The 19,481-nt window shown below is 34.3% G+C and overlaps 1 protein-coding gene across 1 annotated transcript in view; it reads right to left on the bottom strand.

Moving 5' to 3' along the window:
• ZPLD1 (zona pellucida like domain containing 1) overlaps positions 1-19,247 on the bottom strand; it is a 74,483-nt gene extending 55,236 nt beyond the window's left edge. Inside the window, exon 1 of the mRNA XM_003763530.2 lies at positions 19,129-19,247. Coding sequence (XP_003763578.1) covers positions 19,129-19,234 — 106 coding nt within the window. The 5' untranslated portion in view covers positions 19,235-19,247. The remainder of the gene's footprint in view (positions 1-19,128) is intronic.
• Between the last annotated feature and the right edge of the window lie 234 nt (positions 19,248-19,481).

The raw sequence follows: 19,481 nt of genomic DNA, 5'->3' as shown, positions 1-19,481 counted from the left end.
TAGCAAGACTTATCTGATAAATGAAGATATAATCAATTCATAGAGTGATAAGTCAATTGATTCATAGATACAAGCCAATATGGTCCTTCAACAAAACACATTGGGACAATAAGCATATATAATAAATCTTCTCAGTGTATGCAAATGTACTGAGGTCAAATAGTTTAGGTGACGGAGTGATTTATGATAGATAGAATGTGAAGTAGTGCCAGGGTCCCTTCAGACTGTAGAGGCCAAGTGTCACCTTCCTTCCTGCTTGCAATTTCTTCAGATTTTATCATCACATTTTCATTATGAGGTCCAAAACAATCAAGTCATTCATTAAATTGATGTCATCAATCCATTTGAGTTGTCACATAAATATCATATAAAGACATGAGAAAGATGACTCCATATTGAGCAGAATTGTTTTAGCAAAATAACCTTATTAGCAACATCAGTTGAAAAAATTACTTATAAAGTAAAAAGTTCTAGAAGTTGTTTCTTCTTTAAGACTAATAATCTACAAAATATTCCAGTCATTGTAGATATTTTCCTGTTGATGAAGTAACAAGTCTATAAAAATATTTATACCTTGCACAATTGAGATAGTGATTATAGCAATCTGACTCTTCTTCCCCTTGTTATCAAGGAAACCCTCTGTTTCACTTATTTAACTGGTGACCATCTGGTTTGTGAAGATGGATCATAGAAACTGACTATATCTTCATTCTTTTTCAACCCATTATAAATAGCAGAAAATGCTACCTAACTCTGGGGAGGGGATATTGCAATCCATGGCCAAGCATATAGAAGAAAGTCGGAATATTGAATAGGGTTGATTACCATTAGGAAATCTCATCATCCTGCAAGATTGAATCATCATTGGTACTCACACCTCATTTATACCCTCTGCGCTTCTGAAAGGAGAGTAGAGCCATGGACACTAAAACCTCTCTTTGAGGAGGGGGCACAGGACAGACTTCCTCCTTTTCCATCTGCCTGCACTATTTTGGGACTTCTCTGACTTTTCTATTTTGCCTCTGAGGCAGTATTTTTCCCTTAACCCATTTTAGTCTTCTTTTGTGTGACATCTTCCCTCTTAAATAGTGATCTCCTTGACAGAAGGAACTGTCTATAATTTTTGTATTAGCATTCTCAACACTTAGCACAATTCCTGGCACAAAGTAGATGCTAACTAAATATTCCTTGATTGAGATACAAAAGTGATGAATTCAGAGTATAGACTGAGATATATACATATAAATATACACATACATGTATTTTTATGTATATACATGTATATTGGATACCAACAATACAATAATTTATTTGTTTGATTATACATGTTTACAACAGGTTTTGTTTGCTTTTTCGGTGAAGGAAGGAGCAGTGAGGAAGGAAGAGAAAAGGAAGGGAATAAGAGATGAGGAGAGAATATGCCCCTGAAAAGAAAAGAAAATTGAATTTCTAAAAAAAAAAAAAAAGCCATATCTGAGTTAGAAGGGACCTGAAAGGTCATTCAGTTCATCTGAAAATGAATCTTCTCAACAACTTTCCTCAAATGAATTCTCATCCAGTATTCATTCAAAAGCCACCAGAGAAGAACCCACTGGCATTTTCTATATGATTGTCCTTCAAAGACTTGAAGACAGTTATCACATTCCTCCTAACTTTTCTATCATTCTGTTTTATGTTTATACCCTTCCTTTAATCAGTTCTTAAACAATAAGATCTCTACTTCCTTTCCCATCTTGATCCATTCCTTCTTTTTACAAATGAGGAAACTGAGACCTAGAAAATCCCTAACTTTGAAGCAATAAACTGGGAAAACATTTTTACAGTCAAAAGTTCTGATAAAGGCCTCATTTCCAAAATATATAGAGAATTGACTCTAATTTATAAGAAATCAAGCCATTCTCCAATTGATAAATGGTCAAAGGATATGAACAGACAATTCTCAAAGAAATTGAAACTATTTATAGCCATATGAAAAGATGCTCCAAGTCATTATTAATCAAAGAAATGCAAATTAAGACAACTCTGAGATACCACTACACACCTGTCAGACTAGCTAGAATGACAGAGAAAGATAATGCAGAATGTTGGAGGGGATGTGGGAAAAACTGGGACACTGATACATTGTTGGTGGAATTGTGAACATATCCAGCCATTCTGGAGAGCAATTTGGAACTATGCTCAAAAAGTTATCAAACTGTGCATACCCTTTTATCCAGTAGTGTTTCTACTGACCAAAGAGATTTTAAAGAAAGGAAAGGAACCTGTAGGTGTAAGAATGTTTGTGGCAGCCCTCTTTGTAGTGACCAGAAACTGGAAACTGAGTGGATGCCCATCAATTGGAGAATGGCTGAATAAATTGTGGTATATGAATATTATGGAATATTATTGTTCTGTAAGAAATGACCAGCAAGATGATTTCAGAAAGGCCTGGAGAGACTTACATGAACTGATGCTGAGTGAAACGAGCAGGACCAGATCATTATATACTTCAACAATAATACTATATGATGATCAATTCTGATGGACGTGGCCCATTTCAACAATGAGATGAACCAAATCAGTTCCAATAGTGCAGTAATGAATTGAACCAGGTACACCCAGCGAAAGAACTCTGGGAGATGACTAAGAACCACTACATAGAATTCCCAATCCCTCTATTTTTGTCCACCTGCATTTTTTTATTTCCTGCACAGGCTAATAGTATACTATTTCAAAGTCTTATTCTTTTTGTACAGCAAAATAACTGGACATGTATACATATATTGTATTTAACTCATACTTTAACATATTTAACATGCATTGGTCAATCTGCCATCTGGGGGAAGGGGCAGGGGGAAGTAGGGGAAAAGTTGGAACGAAAGGTTTTGCAATTGTCAAAAAGAAAAAAAAAGAAAAAAGAAAATCCCTAACTTTGTCAATCCTTAACTCAGGGATACCTTCTGTGGGAAGATGTTTTTGATGGCCCAACTAGTTGTCAGTGTTTTCTCTCCCTCTTTAAATTGCCTTGTATTATTGCATCCCCACCCTGTCACCTCTACCTTCCAACAAAATGAAAGCTACTTAAGGGTGGAGACTTTTTTTTAATTGTCTTTGGATATTCAGCAACTGGCACAATGCTTTGTGCATAGTAGGTATTTAATAAATATTTGCTTAATCAAGAAATGAATATCATTATTTTTAATGATATCATTCTTTACTGTCATAGTAACTAATAATTATTATCAGGCAAAAATATTTCTAAAGCGTCCACTGAGTGCAATGCATACTAGATAGCATGAGGATCTATATATATAGGAAACTCTTGTTCTGAGAAAGCTTAACATTTATACAAGATAATGGGGAAACATTTCAATATGTAAGTATATATTTGTACATACATATATATGTATATTTATGTACATTATGCATATATATGTGAAAAACACATGAAAATCATAGCCAGGTACATTTAGAAAAAGCAAAGTCAGGACAAATTTCCAGGCTTTAGCAAGAAAGGGAGTAGCATTGTATGTTCCAAGGAACCAACAGCATAATAGTCCAAAGAAAGACTGCAGTAACATCATTCTGATGTTATCAAACCACTTGAAAGCTCAAAGCACAGCTGCCATGGCCACTGTCACAACCCATCTTCAAGGATGGAGTTAATCTTGACCTTAATTTCACACACTATAGCTGCTAAGGTTCAACTTAGAATCTCTGCCACCAAGCAGTTTAATGCAGACTATGGAGCTATATTGAAGTCCGTGACATAGTAACATTCAATTTTCTCCAATGGAATTTTCTCTGCCATAATGAGTTTCAAAGATTTTTAGTAAAGCTATTAACACTGAATAAAGAATTGGGCCCAAATGTTTGCAGCTAAGGGGGAAGGGAAATCACAGTCAGTCAGCCTGTCAATAAGCATCTATTAAGCACCTACTCTGTGCCAGGCACTATGCCAAATAAAGAAATGCAAAGAAACACAAAAGATAGCACCTGATCTCTACAAGCTCACAGTCTAATGAAGAAAGCAACATGAAACCAATTAAGTTCAAGCTAGATGTTTAAAATAAATTAGAGATCATCAATAGAGGGAAGGTACTAACAACAAGGAAGATCATTAAAGATTTCTTATAGAAGACTAGATTTAAGGTAGAACTTGAAGAAATGAAAATAAAGAGGGAAAGCATTCCAAGCATGGGAAACAGCCAATAAAAATGTCCAATGTTGGAATGTCTTTTTAGAGGAACAGAAAGGAGATCCATATCACTATATGGCAAAATAGTGGGGAAGAAGAAAGAGAAGCAGGAAGTAAGGAAGGTATAAGATGACTGAGAACATAAGAGGGAGCCAAGAGGGAAGGGCTTTGAATGCCAAACAGAAAATTTTATATTCAGTCCTAGATGAATATAACATCTAAAATTTGTATAAGAAAGGAATGGATAGTGAGCTGATGGACTATGAATTGGTAGGAAGGAGATTTGATCATTTCTACCTACACTTTGGGAAGTGGAGATGGTTTGGAATGGGAAAGAGACTTGAGTCAACATGCAGGTTATTACAATAGCACAACTATGAGGTGCATTGTACTAGGGTGGTAACAAAGTCAGGGGAGATAAGAGAACACATTGCAGATAACAATTACAAAAACTGGCAAGAGATTAACTACTGGGAGGATGATTGAGAAAGGGAGGTTATTTGTTTTTTGTTTGTTTTATTAATAGCTTTTTATTTACAGATTATATGTATGGGTAATTTTACAGCATTGACAATTGCCAAACCTCTTGCTCCAATTTTTCCCCTCTTTCCTCCCACCCCTTCCCCCAGATGGCAGGATGACCAGTAGCTGTTAAATATATTAAAGTATAAATTAGATACACAATAAGTATAAATGACCAAACCGTTATTTTGCTGTACAAAAAGAATCAGACTCTGAAATATTGTACAATTAGCCTGTGAAGGAAACCAAAACTGCAGGCAGGCAAAAATATAGGGATTGGGAATTCAATGTAATAGTTCTTATTCATCTCCCAGAGTTGAAAGGGAGGTTATTTGGCATTGAATTCTTTAAAATGGGAAGAAAGTGGGGAAAAAATATAAAAGTAAGAATGTCAAGCATGAATCCTGATAGGAAAGAGAAAAGAAGAAGCAAGTTCTCCATGAAAATATGCTTTATAAAGTCACTATAACCTTTAAAAGTAAATAAGATAAATTAAAGTTTATTTAGCAGTTACATGGCAAATTGGAAGGAGACTTGGATTTAAGCTTTGGGTTTGACATTTATTAGCTGTGTGACCATGGACAAGTCAGTTTCCCCATTTGAAAAGTTGGTGATAGTGATATATGTAGTGCCTTGATCTCTCAGAATTCTGAAGGAAAAAACCTTGTTAAAAATATACAATTAGGCAACAAATAGAAGTCCTGAAAATCAAAAGAAAAAGTTAATAAAATTAAAAGTTTAAGAATTGAACTAATAAATGAAAACAGGGACTTAAAAAAAACCCAGTAAAGCAGATAAGCCATTGGCTAATTTCATTTTTAAAAAGAAAGACACCAAATTATCAGTATCAAAAATTTTGAATGAATCTAGAACTTTTTTTAATTAAAGCTTTTTATCTTTCAAAACATATGCATGGACAATTCTTCAACATTAATGCAAGCAAACAACAAGAAGAACAAATGCTATGTTGTGAACCACACTCAATTCCCACAGTTCTCTCTATGGGTGTAGATGGCTCTCTTCATCACTGAATAATTGAAACTGGTTTGAATTATCTCATTGTTGAAGAGAGCCATGTCCATCAAAAGTGATCATTGTATAATCTTGTTGTTGCCGTGTAAAATGATCTCTTGGTGCTGCTCATTTCACTTATGATCAGTTTATGTCTCTGAACTCATCTCTGAGTCTCTGACTCAGGTGTCTCTGAAATCATCTTGCTGGTCGTTCCTTACAGAATAAAAATATTTCATAAGATTCATATACTATAATTTATTCAGCCATTCTTCAACTGATGGGCATCCATTCAGTCTCCTTATGATCTCTTTTGGATACAAGCCCAGTAGAGACACTGCAGGATCAAAAGGTATGTACAGTTTGATAACTTTTTGAGCATAGTTCCAAATTACTTTCCAGAATGGTTGGATCTGTTTACAATTCCACCAATAATGTATTAGTATCCCACTTTTCCCATATCTCCTCCAACATTCGTCATTATTTTTTTCTGTCATCATAGTCAATCTGACAAGTGTGTAGTGGTATTTCAGAGTTTTCTTAATTTACATTTCTCTGATCAATAGTGATTTAGAGCACCTTTTCATATGACTAGAAATAGTTTCAATTTTTTCATCTGGAAATTTTCTGTTCATATTCTTTGACCATTTATCAACTTCAGAAAGGCTTAAAATTTTATAAATTTGAGTCAATTCTCTCTACATTTTGAAAATGAGGCCTTTATCAGAATCTTTGTGTTGTCCCAATTTATTGCTTCCCTTCTAATCTTGTCTGCATTAGATGAATCTAGAATTAATAAAAGGAAATGAAAACAATTATTAGGAGCTATTATGACCAACTATCCTATTATGTTAAAAAAACTGACAATCTAAGTAGAGTGGATGAATACTTCCAAAAATATAAATAATCCAGGGTAATAGGACAGGAAATTGAATACTTAAGTAGCCCCATCTTAGAAAAACTTTTAAAAAGCCATAGATTTGCTACCTATGAAAAAATTCCCAGAGCTAGATCAATTCACAAGTGAATTCAGCCAAAGATTTAAAGATCAACTAATTCTAATACTACATAAACTATTTGGATAAATAAACAAAGAAGTAGTATTACAAATTTTTTTAAATCAAAAATTATCTATCCAACTGGGTCAGTCAAAATGGAGAAAGAAAACCATAGACCAATATATCACAAAGATCACACATTATGACTATATAGGATTTACCCAGAAATGCAATACTAGTTCAATATTAGGAAAACTATAAGCATAATTAGCTATATTGATAACAAAAATAATAAAAATCAAATAATTAACCCAACAGATGCAGAAAAGACCTTTAACATAATACAATACCCATTCCTGTTAAAAACACTAGAGAACATAAGAATTAATGGAACTTTTCTTATAATGATAAATAGAATCTATCTAAAACCAAGAGCAATCATTAACTATAATGGAAATAAGCTAGAAAACTTCCCAGTAAGATCACAGATGAGACAAGAATGCCTAGTATCACTATTGTTATTCAATAGTGTACTAAAAATGCTAGTTACAATAAATAAGACAAAAAAAAGAAATTGAAGGAACAAGAATAAGCAAAGAGGAAACAAAACCATCACTTTCTGCAGGAGATATGATGGTTTACCTAGATAATCCAAAAGAATCAATTGAAAAACAAATAAAAAGAAATTAGCAACTTAAAGTTATAGGCTATCAAATAAACCCATATCATTAGCATTTCTATATATTACTCCCTTCCCCAAATAAAAAGGTAAAAAATAAAAGGTAAAAAGAAAAATTCTATTTAAAATAACTACAGACAATATAAAATATTTGGGATTTTACTTTCCAAGGCACATGTAAGATCTATATGGACACATTTATAAAACTCTTTATACAAATAAAGATGCATCTAAATAACTGAAATGTTAATTGCACATGGATAGATTGGGTGAAAATGACAACACTATCTAAATTAGTTTATTCAGTTCCATATTAATCAAATTATCACAGTATTACTTTAAAAGCCAGAAAAAAATCATAATAATTCATCTGGGAAAACTTATATAAGGTCAAGAATATCAACAGAATCAACTTCTGGGAGTGGAGCCAAGATAGCAGAATGAATCTAGGAAGCTTCTCAAGCTCTCCCAGTTTTCCTCGAAAGCCATATGAGACCAAGCCTCTGAACAGAGTCCAATGGAATGAAACCACTCTCCAGCTCAAGATAGATTAAAAAAAACTTCAAGAAAGATCAGCTTGATTGGAGTAAAATGAGTGCTCAGTGCAGCTCAGAGGGAGTCTGGCAAAGCCAGTGAAAGGGTCTTAAACATAGCAGATAAGCAGCTGAGACCCCAGGTTCTGGCTCAGCAAAAGACAGACCAAAGGGGCAGCAAATAGTGCCAACTTAGAAGGCAAATTGTAGGAAACCAGGCTGTTTTCTGGAAAGAGCAAGTAAAGCTATCACTGACGAGGAGCAAAACGCCAAACCCAAGGGGACCCTGTGCTCAAAACCAAGGCTCAGAGCTGCAGGGAAGTTGCTCACTTCCAGAACAGAAAATGACCATAAAAGTTAAAAAAAAAAAAGGGGGGGGGGGAGGAAGGGGGATTACAAAAAGAAAAAGAAAGAAAATAAGAAAAAAACATAAAAGAATCTTGACCATAAAAAGCTACTGTGGTAACAAGGAACATCAAAATACCAACTCAGATGAGGACATAATGTCTACAGAGGAAATCTCAAAGAACAATATAAATTGGTCTCAAGGCCAAAGAGGCTTCTTAGAAGTGTTCATAAAAGACTCTAAGGGGCAGCTAGGTGACACAGTGGATAGAGCACCAGCCCTGAAGTCAGAAGGACCTGAATCCAAATCTGGCCTCAGACACAACACTTTTATGTTGTGACCCTGTGTGACCTTGGGCAAGTCACTTAACCCCAACTGCCTCAGAAAAAAAAATAAATAAATAAAAATAAAAAGACTTTAAAAGGCAAACAAGAAAAGTAGAAGAAAAAAAAATGAGAAAAGAAATGAGACATGCAAAAGAGAGTCAACAGCTTGGAAAAGGAAGGCAATTCCTTAAAATATATAATTGACCAAATGTTTAAAAAAAAATATCCACTGAAGAAAAGAACACCTTGAAAAGTAGAATTAATCAAATGAAAAAAGAGAAAGAAAAGCTAACTGGATAAAATCACATTAAAAACTAGAATGGGGCAAATGGAATCTAATGAATATATGAGACATCAAGAATGAGTCAAACAAACTAATAAGAATGAAAAAAGTCAGGAGTACCTGAGTTCAAATCTGGTCTCAGACATTTAACACTTCCTAGCTGTGTGACCCTGAGCAAGTCTCTTAACCCCAATTGCCTCAGCACCACCTAGCTGTCCCTAAAAAAAGTATATGACTTAGAAATAAAGAGTAGTATCATAAGAAAATTAGGGGAACAGAAATGAAATTATTTATCAGATCAAAAGGTAAGAGAATTCATGATCAAACAAAATAAAGTTTCACAAGAGGTAAAATGGATAATTTTGAAAATTTTGACTTGATATATAAAATTTAAAAGTTTTTGCACAAACAAAAACCAATAGAGTTCCAATAAGAAGAAAAGTAGTAAACTGGAGAAAGAATATTTGTAGCAAATTTCTTTAACATAAATCACATTTCTCAAACACATAGAGAATGGGGCCAAATTTACAAGAATGAAAACATTTCTCAACTGATAAATGGTACCAGTTTTGAGAGGAAGAAATACAAGCTATCAATAATCATATAAAAATATAATAAATTGTTATGAGCCCGAACTCTGTACTTGAAACAAGGATTCTTACAAGGTGTTGTCAGTGGAATTGATAAGGCAATGGTTATCTAGTTTAGCATGGTGATTAATAGTTCTCTAGTTCAGTATCATTGATTTAATCTTACAACAAATAATGATTCCTTAGTGATATAATGATTGGTTTATACTCAGCAAATCGTGTAATTATAATAGAACATATAAACTGGGACAAACTCAGCCAGGGTGAGATTCAGAGACAGATTCATTCCATCTCACACCATGGTGGTGACTGGCCTCTTGCATTTCTCCACTGAGACCAAGGCCCGTCTGACGTCCACAAGGAAGCTAGCTGGGCCCCAGGCAAGGAAACTAGATTGTGAAGGAGATAATAAAGGATTTGGACTTTAACACCTGGCTATTTTTGTGGTGATTAATCCGCTGAAACAAAGGCTGCTCCAAGACCTCCAGAAAACCAACCAGAACATTACAATAAATCATGAACAATTAAAGAAATGCACATTCTACTTTATACTCAGAAGATTGGCTAAAATAACAAAAAAGAAAAATTACAAAAATTAGAAGCAATGTGGGAAAATAGGTGCAATAATGACTAATGTACTGTTTGTTGGAGCTGTGAACTAACTAAAATTAACTCAACAATTTGGAACTATGTCCAAAAAGCTATAAAATTATGCATAACTTTTGACCCGGCACTACTATTATTAGATCTATACCCCAAAAAGGCCAAAGAATAGGGGGAAAAGCTCATAAATTCAAAAAATGTTTATAGCATTATTTGTGGTGGCAAAGAATTTGAAACTGGGACAGTTAGGTGGCACAGTGAGCACAACCCTGAAGTCAGGAGGACCTGAATTCACATCTGGTCTCAGACACTTAACACTTCCTAGCTATGTGATTCTGGGCAAGTCACTTAACCCCAATTGCCTCAGGGGAAAAAAAGACTTGGAAACTTGGAAAGGAATGGACTTTGATTAAAGAATGGTTGAACAAATTATGATATATAAATATGATGGAACCTTATCATGCTGCAAGTGATTGTGAAAGAGATGATTTCAGAAAACAAGGAAGACCTGTATAAACTGAAGCAATGTGAAGTGAGCAGAGCTGCAACAATGCACACCATAACAGCAGTTATAGAATCAGTTTCAAAAGAGTTAGTACTTCTGATCAACACAATGACCTATCACCATTCCAAAGGACTCGTGATGAAATATACTATTCACCTCCATATTGAGAACTGATTAAAATATATTTTTCCCTTCTTTTTTCTTTTTTTTAAGAACATGGGTAAGGCAGAAATTTGTTTTGTGTTACTATACATACTAACAATAAATTTTGTTTGTCTTGCTTTCTAATTGAGTGGTGGAAGGTGGGGCGGGAAGAAAAAATTTGGAACTGAACAAAAAAATTTTTAAATCTCTGTGCCAAGAAAGTTGTCTTGGACTGTGTATGAAAGACATTGATTTGACCATGGTAACATAGGTAGTATATTTCAGAGACAAGAACTGAATCCAAATCTTCCTAATTCCAAGACCAGCCTTCTATCCACTATGCCATCTTTTTTTTTTTTTTTTTTTTCTTTCTATCTTCTATAATCACAAGAAGTCTTTTTAAAATTTTAGGACAGCATATTTCTATCACTGAGCATCAAAGGAAACAAATGACTTAAGTACACTTTTAAGAAAATTATAATTACAAAGGCAAAATTTGGCAAAGGCAGAAGGAAGAAGATAAGAAAAAGAAAAGGAAGAGCAGTAGAAGAATCTAATGAATTCCTAAAGCAAATCTAACTCTGCATATCCATTTGGAAGGATTCCCCATGTCATTATTTCTATCCATTAGCATGGATACTCAATGGTTAACTGTCTTATTTAATTCAGGTGAGCAAAATGTAATCTATTTGATTTGAAAATGAATTAGACCGTGGTAGTTCACTTGATCCAAAAATAAATGCCATGGAAATTAAAGGAAATAGTTCTAATGTCATAAAACAGAACAGGTCACTGATAGGGCAAAATGATTACTATCATCATTATTAATATTACTTTGCATTTAGATAGCCCCTTTCCTCTGAAAAATTCATTTTTATTCCATGCCATTTCTTATGGGTCTCTTTAGCCCTTGGAATTGCTGGTTTACTTAGTTCTCATGTTGAAGAGATGTGCAGAATTAGAAGGGGAGTAAGCAACTAACTTTTAAACTTAAGCTTTATTTCTTCAAGTATCATGTAGAAATAGATTATTAGCCTTTAAAATAATAACAGTTTTAAAAGTCCTTTTGTGATTTGATACCAACATAGATTTTAAAGCCAGAGAGACAACTTTTCAAGTATTGAACTTAATATTTATAGAGAATAATAGAAAAAAAAAAAGAAAGAAAATAATACTGGACAAATAATATATTATTGTATACATATAAGATATTGGCAAATGTAATTATTTGTTCAAAAAGCCCTTTACCTAACACTGTGGTGAAACTGGTAGGTATAATGCAAACATAGAAATAACAGCAAAATAAATGTTATCTTATCATAAAATTCATGAATCCACAAAAAAACTACAGCAGCCTGTGTCTTGTGCCCCTTTCTCCTCCACCATAGCTGCCCTTGGGATAAGTTAGCAATCCAATATAAATTCTGTATTTGGTGTCTGCTTGCTCTGTCAGATGTGCTATTACTCTAAGATGAATGGGTCAGTCTTCTCAAGACTGGCAATCAGAATGGACTGCAAGTTATAGAGAATATATAACAAGCAATAGAATAATAATAATAAGTGCTTACATTCATATAATACTTTAAAGTTTACCTGATACTTTTCTCACAAAAATCATGATTTTTTTAAAAAGCTATCAAGTAGGAGTTAGAAAGATGTAAATTCAAATCCCATTTCAGATAATTTGTAACTGTGATCCCAGACAATTCACTTAACCTCTCTCTCTTTTGTTTCTTTAACTAAAATACATACATTGAATTCCATGGCAACAAAGGTCCTTTCTAGCTCTAAATCTATGATACTGTAATCCAAATCTATGAGGATTTTTAATAATTTAAAATATAATTTTTTAAAATACAATCTAATTTTTAATTAATTTTTTTAAATTTTAGAATAATAATATCAAAGAATTTTAGACCTAGAAGGGACCTTAGAGGTCAAAGGTTAAATACTTAAATATTATCTAGCATCAGACCTGCTGCATAATTTTACTTCTTCCCATCTCTTAAGTCTTGAGAGGTCAGTAATCAAAAAGATCCACAGTGGTAAATTTAAGTATTCTATCAGTAGGCAGTAAAATTTTGATTGAAAAAATCTCATCTCCCCAGAGATCATAAAAAAGGGAAAAGGATCCACATATGCAAAATTGTTTGTAGCAGTCATTTTTGTAGGGCAAGAAACTGAGAGGATCCCCAGAAATTGGGGAGTGGCTCAATGAGTTATAATATATGAATATAATAGAATATTATTCTAAATCTATAAGAAATGATCAGCAGGATGATTTCAGAAAGACCTGGAGAGACTTACATGAATTTATGCTAACAAGCACAGCAACAAGGTTATATAATGGTCAACTGTGATGTACTTGACCCTTTTCAACAATGAGGTGATTCAGGCCTATTCCAATAAATTTGTGATGGAGAGAGCCACCTGCATCCAGAAAGAGGACTATGTGGACTGAATATGGAATACAAGAGAGTATTTTCATCTTTGTTGTTGTTGTTTGCTTGCTTGTTTTTCTCTCATTTTTTTCTTTTTTTTGATTTGGTTTTTCTTGTGCAGCAGGATAAATGTGAAAATATGTTTAGAAGAATTGTTTCTAGTTAGCCCTAGTGAATTGCTTGCTGTGTAGGGGAGCAGGGAGGTGGAAAGGGAGGGAGAAAAGTGTGGGGCACAGGGTTTTGCAAGGGTGAATGTTGAGGGCTATCTTTGCATGTGTTTTGAAAAATAGAAAGCTATTATAAAAAATAAAGTTTTGCATAAATAAAAAAGCTAAAAAAAATCTCTAAAAAAATAAGAGAGAAAGAAACTCTTATTCAACCTCATTCAAACTCCTCACTTCACAGATGATATAGCTTAAGTTAAAGGACCTGTTCAGACATTTAATGACAAAACCAAAGCTAGATTCACGCCTCCAGACTCCTGATCCAGTGTTTTTTTCCACTAAATTACAGTCTTCACAAATTGGTGAAAGACACATAGATTAAAGCTTCCACATGACTTGGGGATAACTAATAATATTACAGTCTACATCTTTAAATTATAAGAAAATGGAGGAATTATTCATTAATGAAGGTTCAGCCCAAAACAAATTACCTCCTACTTGGAGGATTATATGAAGCTCCTACTCTTGACATGATTTCTCCCTCTTCTACACTAGTACCCATTAACTATCATCCTGAGTCCCTGACATGATTTTCTTGAAATCATACAACCAGTAAGGAAACAGAACTAAATTTTCAATACAGTTCTATTCCAAATTTAGAGGACTTTCTTTTTATGTCACACTGCCTTAAGTGTCCTTCACTGAGTACATTAATTGAGAATGGGGAGGAAGAAAATTCGGGAAGACAGTGAAAATCTTGGTGGGATCATAAATCCTTTGATGACTGATATACCATGCCTGTGTGTGGAATTAAGTGTGGACATTCTTATCGAAATATAGCTTTAAACTATACCTTAATTGTGACTTGAGACTTTATAATGGAGCTATAGCTAAAAAAGATGCAAGTGTTTGTTCCCTACTATCCATCTCTTAGCTAGCATTTAAATACTTCTTTTAAAGGAGAGCTTTGAATTCTCTTATCTGAGGATATCTGCTTGTATCACAGTTCTCTAAGAAAACTTAAATTGAGTTTATTATTATCAAATTACAGTTTTTTGTTTTTGTTTGGGGGATAGAAAAGGTCAAGTTGAGGGGGCTTCTATTTAATCTGGTGTTTTACAGTTTGTGCTTTGCATCCCTTTTTACTGACAAACACCTTGTCGGATGGGAAATGCCCTTTCTCTTGAGAATATAATAAACCACTTTTTGCTTTTTTTTTTACTCTGAGAGTCTCAGATTGTTTTTGCAGTTGACACTGTCCCACACAGTTTGGGAGCTTGTTCCAAGATGTTTCCTGTTGTGAGGTGTTTCTCCTGTACCAAATCCTTGGGTAGGCACCCTCTGGAGAGTTCTCCAGTAGTCCTTGGGATTTGGCTCAGGAATTCAACTGTCAAAACATTTTTAGCAGATTCTGGGATTTTTGAGACTAAGGTTTAAATTGCTTGGCACTATTAACTAAGTTGAGTTTTTTTAAATAGGCCCATTTTACGTGAATAAAAGCCTTCTGAAGGCCAGAATTTAAGGCTTGTAAGAAAAAAAAATTGCCCTCTCTGGGATTTTCCAAGCTTCTCAGATTTGTGGAATCTATCTTGGCTAAGATAGTGTCCTTGGAAGGCCAGAATTCTTCTGAGGTTTGTGGTGCCTCAACATCTTTGACATAGGCCCCCATCCCACCCTGGCATTTCTGGCATGGAGGGGTGGGCTAGTCACTGGGCCACAGATCTGTAGCCAGACACCTGAGTCCAAATTTCTCCAACCCTCTTCCCTCAGGATCCTAAAGTCCTCCAATTCTTAAAACCTTATGGACAGATTTGAAAGGGCAGGTTTATGTCACCTTAAATTTGGGGGCTGTGTGTGTTTAAATTCAAATTCTGATTCTAAAATTGTATGAGATAATTATTATTAACTAGTGCATACTAAAATTGTGAACTTGTTTATTCTGGTATAAGATTTTAGAAATATGTATACATTGATATTGAAGTATTGTTACTAGAAATTTAAATCCATATTTGATTTGATTAAGTCAAAAATTTAGGTTCTCTGGTAACTAACTTAAAGAGGTCACATGTTTATATTTCTTAATTAGATGAAATATATTTAAGCTACTATGTTGCTTACTAAATTATATATTGGGCAATTTGTACAATTGTATAAGCTGTGCTTTAACATTTTGTCAGCTCAACTGGATATGTGGTATACATTTTTGTGAAATTTAGTCCAAAGCTATTTAGAATGTTGATCTTAAGGTTTGTCTTGCTTTCTCCCTTTAACAAAGAAGTAAAAGCAAGAAAATTTGGCATCTAGGAATATGTGTAATTGCAGAACAAATTGTATCTGAAGGGTGTGTGATATGTCTAGAGATAGTTAGGAAGGTATGGAGGAGGTATCCCTTTGGAGGAAGGGAACCTGGTTCCAGAATATTTAGGTTAGGTTTTGGTGAAATGACACCAGTGGGAAAACTGAGATGTGGGAAATGGGTGGAAGCTTTCCCCTGAGCTCTGCTGCTTTAAGAATGGTTAATGGAATAAATGTTTGACACTAGCACCTCTCAGAGTCAGAAGGTCCCCTAGGTGGCATATAGGATTATCAATCTTTGAAATGTTGTATGGAATGCCATACCTAGGAGGGGAAGGAGAGATCCCATCTTTTCTGATAAAGGATGAGTTTTTTTAGGAATTATATACTGGCCATGTTCTCATCTCTTTATAGCCCCTAGGAAGCAAGGATTACTGACCCAGACAACACCTTTGGAGTTTGCAGTTCCAGGAATCCTGGAAGAAGCAAAGTGGAAGGACTTTACCTGACATTTCAGATGAATTAGACTGCATTCTGGAGGCTGAAAAAACCAAGCTTAAAGGACCTGTGGAGGAACCTCAGAAATGAACAATTAAGGACAATTTATAATCTCTAAATCTTACTTTGCAATTAGGAATATTTTGGTGGGAGGCAGAAATGTTTGTGCCTAGAATAATTTTAACAATATTGCTACTATACTGGTTATTTATATTTTATAGGGACTTTTCCATTGGAGGAAATTGAATTAATTTTTAGGATGAAGAAATTATTTTTAATTCTGCTAGAGTTCTTTAATGTGAAATTAGAACAATATATTCCATATTCTATGTGAGTTTTAATTGGTTGTATTGGGTCATTTTGAAACTGCTCCCATTGTATAGGAAGATTCTAAAAATAATGGTCTATGTCTTTGTCCCTTTGAACATGGTTAATAACATATTTTAATATAGATTGGTTATTGAGCATCTTAAAGTAAAATGATTTGTGTAATGTTAAATTTAAAGCCCATCTATTTAGATATGGAGATAAGCTGTGAACTTTCGAGGATAAATCTCTTACTGTTATCATTGCAAATAAATACTTATTTAGGATATGTGATCCTTGAGAGCTAAATTCACCTGAAGCTTTGATTAATGAGACTTGTTGAGATAAAATCTCTTGGGACTGTAACTGATATTATTTTGAGTTTTGAATTCAGATATGATTGTCTGATGGATCATCAAGCCAGTAATTCACATCTGAAAGGAATTTGTCACAAGTTATTTAAAGTTATTTTTAAAAACTGAATTGTTATAGTTGGAGGTTAGCATCTGGGCAAGAGTTGGAAGGACAACCTTGGCCTCTGTTTAAGATATGATCCTTCTGACTCAGTTTCCTTGGGATGTTCCTTTGAATAAGAATCTACCTAATTATTCCTGAGTGGCTGTAAGGTGGAATTGTTACTGCATAATTGGTTGTCAACTATAAAACAGAGCTAAGGATATTCTATCCTCTCATGCATGTGTTTTCAGACTGAGATCTGAAGGACCAGTTTATGATTGTAATTATGACCCAGCTTTTTCTTCTTATAGCAAGTTCCTATAATCAGAGGAAGTGATCAGTAAAAGTCATGAGTACTACTCAAGTATGTAAGTTCTTGCAGTTTTCAATCTGAAAATATGAGTTCATTATATTCTAAGTAAGTAGACAAATGAATATTTGGCCTAGTCATCTATCTGTTGCTTGATGCATATAGATGCATATGTTTCTTTTAGCATTTCTGTTGTTGTTGATAGACTGTTTTATTTATGAAAGATTACTTACTCTAATTACCAGGTACACAATAGATGGCCCTACATGGGAGTTGGAGGTACAGTCTGTATGCTGAATAGGCTCATTAGATTCCAGGCTCTGGTTGAAATAATTACTAACTAAATGACAAAGGCACTGGATTTGTTTTAGATTTGAGAAAGCATATAGTTAGCAAGGAAAGGGCTTTTATAAGTTCCTTGGTAGAACTCACAATTTCCCAGTAGAAAGGGAGCATCCCATGAGGTTGGGGTGCCCTTAGCTGGCAGGCTACATCCTGAAAGGGATCTAGAACTTTGAAAAAGTTAGTTAGCTGTAAGGAGAAGTAGAGTCAGAAAGCATAGTGCAATTAGGGGAGATTCTATGTGGTATGGAAGAAGAAAAAAGACACCACAAGGCAGAATGCTGTGATGGGCTGACCCAGAGGAGAGTGGTGGCCATGGGATGGCCCAGAACTAGGTTTTATAGGGAAAGTTTGGCAATGGGGACATGACTGGGATTTCCACAGAAGAAAGAGTGAGCAACCTGGACGGGGAAGTCCAGTTAGATAAGGATGGACCCTGGTAAAGAAAAAGTACAAACTAGGTCCAGAGGGATTGGAGACTGAGAACAAGATGGTTAAGGAAATGTATCAAGAATGGTATGAGAAGTCTTTAAAGGTTAATCAATAAAAGAGGAGGGATTGGTTGGGATTCAATGAGTGAAGATATTCTCACGGGAATGAGACTATACTTTAATTGTGACTTGAGACTATGATAACAAATAGAGCTATAGCTAAAAAAGTTGCAGGTGTTTGTCCCCTCCTGTATTCTACTACCTCTTAAATAACATTTAAATACTTCCTTTAAAGGTGATGATGGCTTTGAATTCTCTTATCTGAGGATATCTGCTTGTATTGCAGTTCTCTAGAGAAATTTAGATTAAGTATATTATTATTGATTTGTATTCTTTTGTTTCTGGGACAGATTTCCAGAGTTAGGAGATAAGCAAGATGAGGGGTGGCTTCTGTTCTATTTAATTTGGTATTTTGCAGTTATGCTTTATACTCCTTTTTACTGATAAACCCCTTGTCAGATGGGAGATGCCCTTTCTCTTGAGACGGTAATAAACTGCTTTTTGCCTTTTCTTACCCTGAGAGACTGATTGTTTTTGTGGTTGGTACTGTTCCACACACCTGCAAACACATTTGCCTAAGAATCATATTCCTGCAAATATTTTGATAAACAACTTTCTTGAAATTCCTTCTGAAGCTGGATAAACGTAATCTAATGCTTACCAATTTCATTTCTTCCATACTGGAAGCTGCCACTGTCTTCCCAGCATGATTTTTAAATATATTTATTAATATGAAATAGCACTAGGGAAAATCGAAATTAACCCATTAGAATAAAAAGCATTAATTAAGGAAATGTTTGAATGAAATTAACATCTTCCAATTTTGCCAGCCAGTGACTAATATTTTTTTAAAATCTGAAAGCAGTTATTATGATAATCTTAACAGTGATGAACACTTTGTATGTTAATGTGGATGCAAATTATAATGGAGAAGACATTTCTTTTGTCACATACCATTTGTTAATATCTACTTAATGCAAGGGCCTATCCTCCCTATATCATTCCATATACATATCTGAGCATTTAACTATGCAAACTTCATCAGAATTTTCAAATAAGATTATTATTGGATTTTTTTAAAGGTATAAGGAAAAACGTTCACACTTACCAGGAAATCTGCTATGGAGATTAGCATCACAGTTGTAGCCATTGAACTGTGCAGTCCCAGGAAGCACCTTTATTGTTAGCAGGAATAGTAACCATGCTCGTTCCATCGCAAAGCCTAGAAAAAGCATCCACGTATTAGAACATGCCCATTATAATTCCAAACAATTGAGTTCCATTAAAGTCAGTCCCAAACATGGGTCTCCTAAGACATACTTCTATCATCAAAACTAATTAGAAGGTTAAATCATTATCTGGATAATTAAAAAAAAAAAATTGGCCTGAACTACTCAAATGATAATCTTAATCTTTGGTTTTACTTTTCCAGGCATTATGCAGTTGTTGTTTGCTTTTTGT

The sequence above is a fragment of the Sarcophilus harrisii genome, chromosome 3 (assembly GCF_902635505.1).
Source record: "Sarcophilus harrisii chromosome 3, mSarHar1.11, whole genome shotgun sequence".
NCBI classification, from domain to species: Eukaryota; Metazoa; Chordata; class Mammalia; order Dasyuromorphia; family Dasyuridae; genus Sarcophilus; species Sarcophilus harrisii.
Note: the sequence above shows the minus strand (reverse complement) of the source record. Positions and strands in the feature narration are given on the sequence as shown.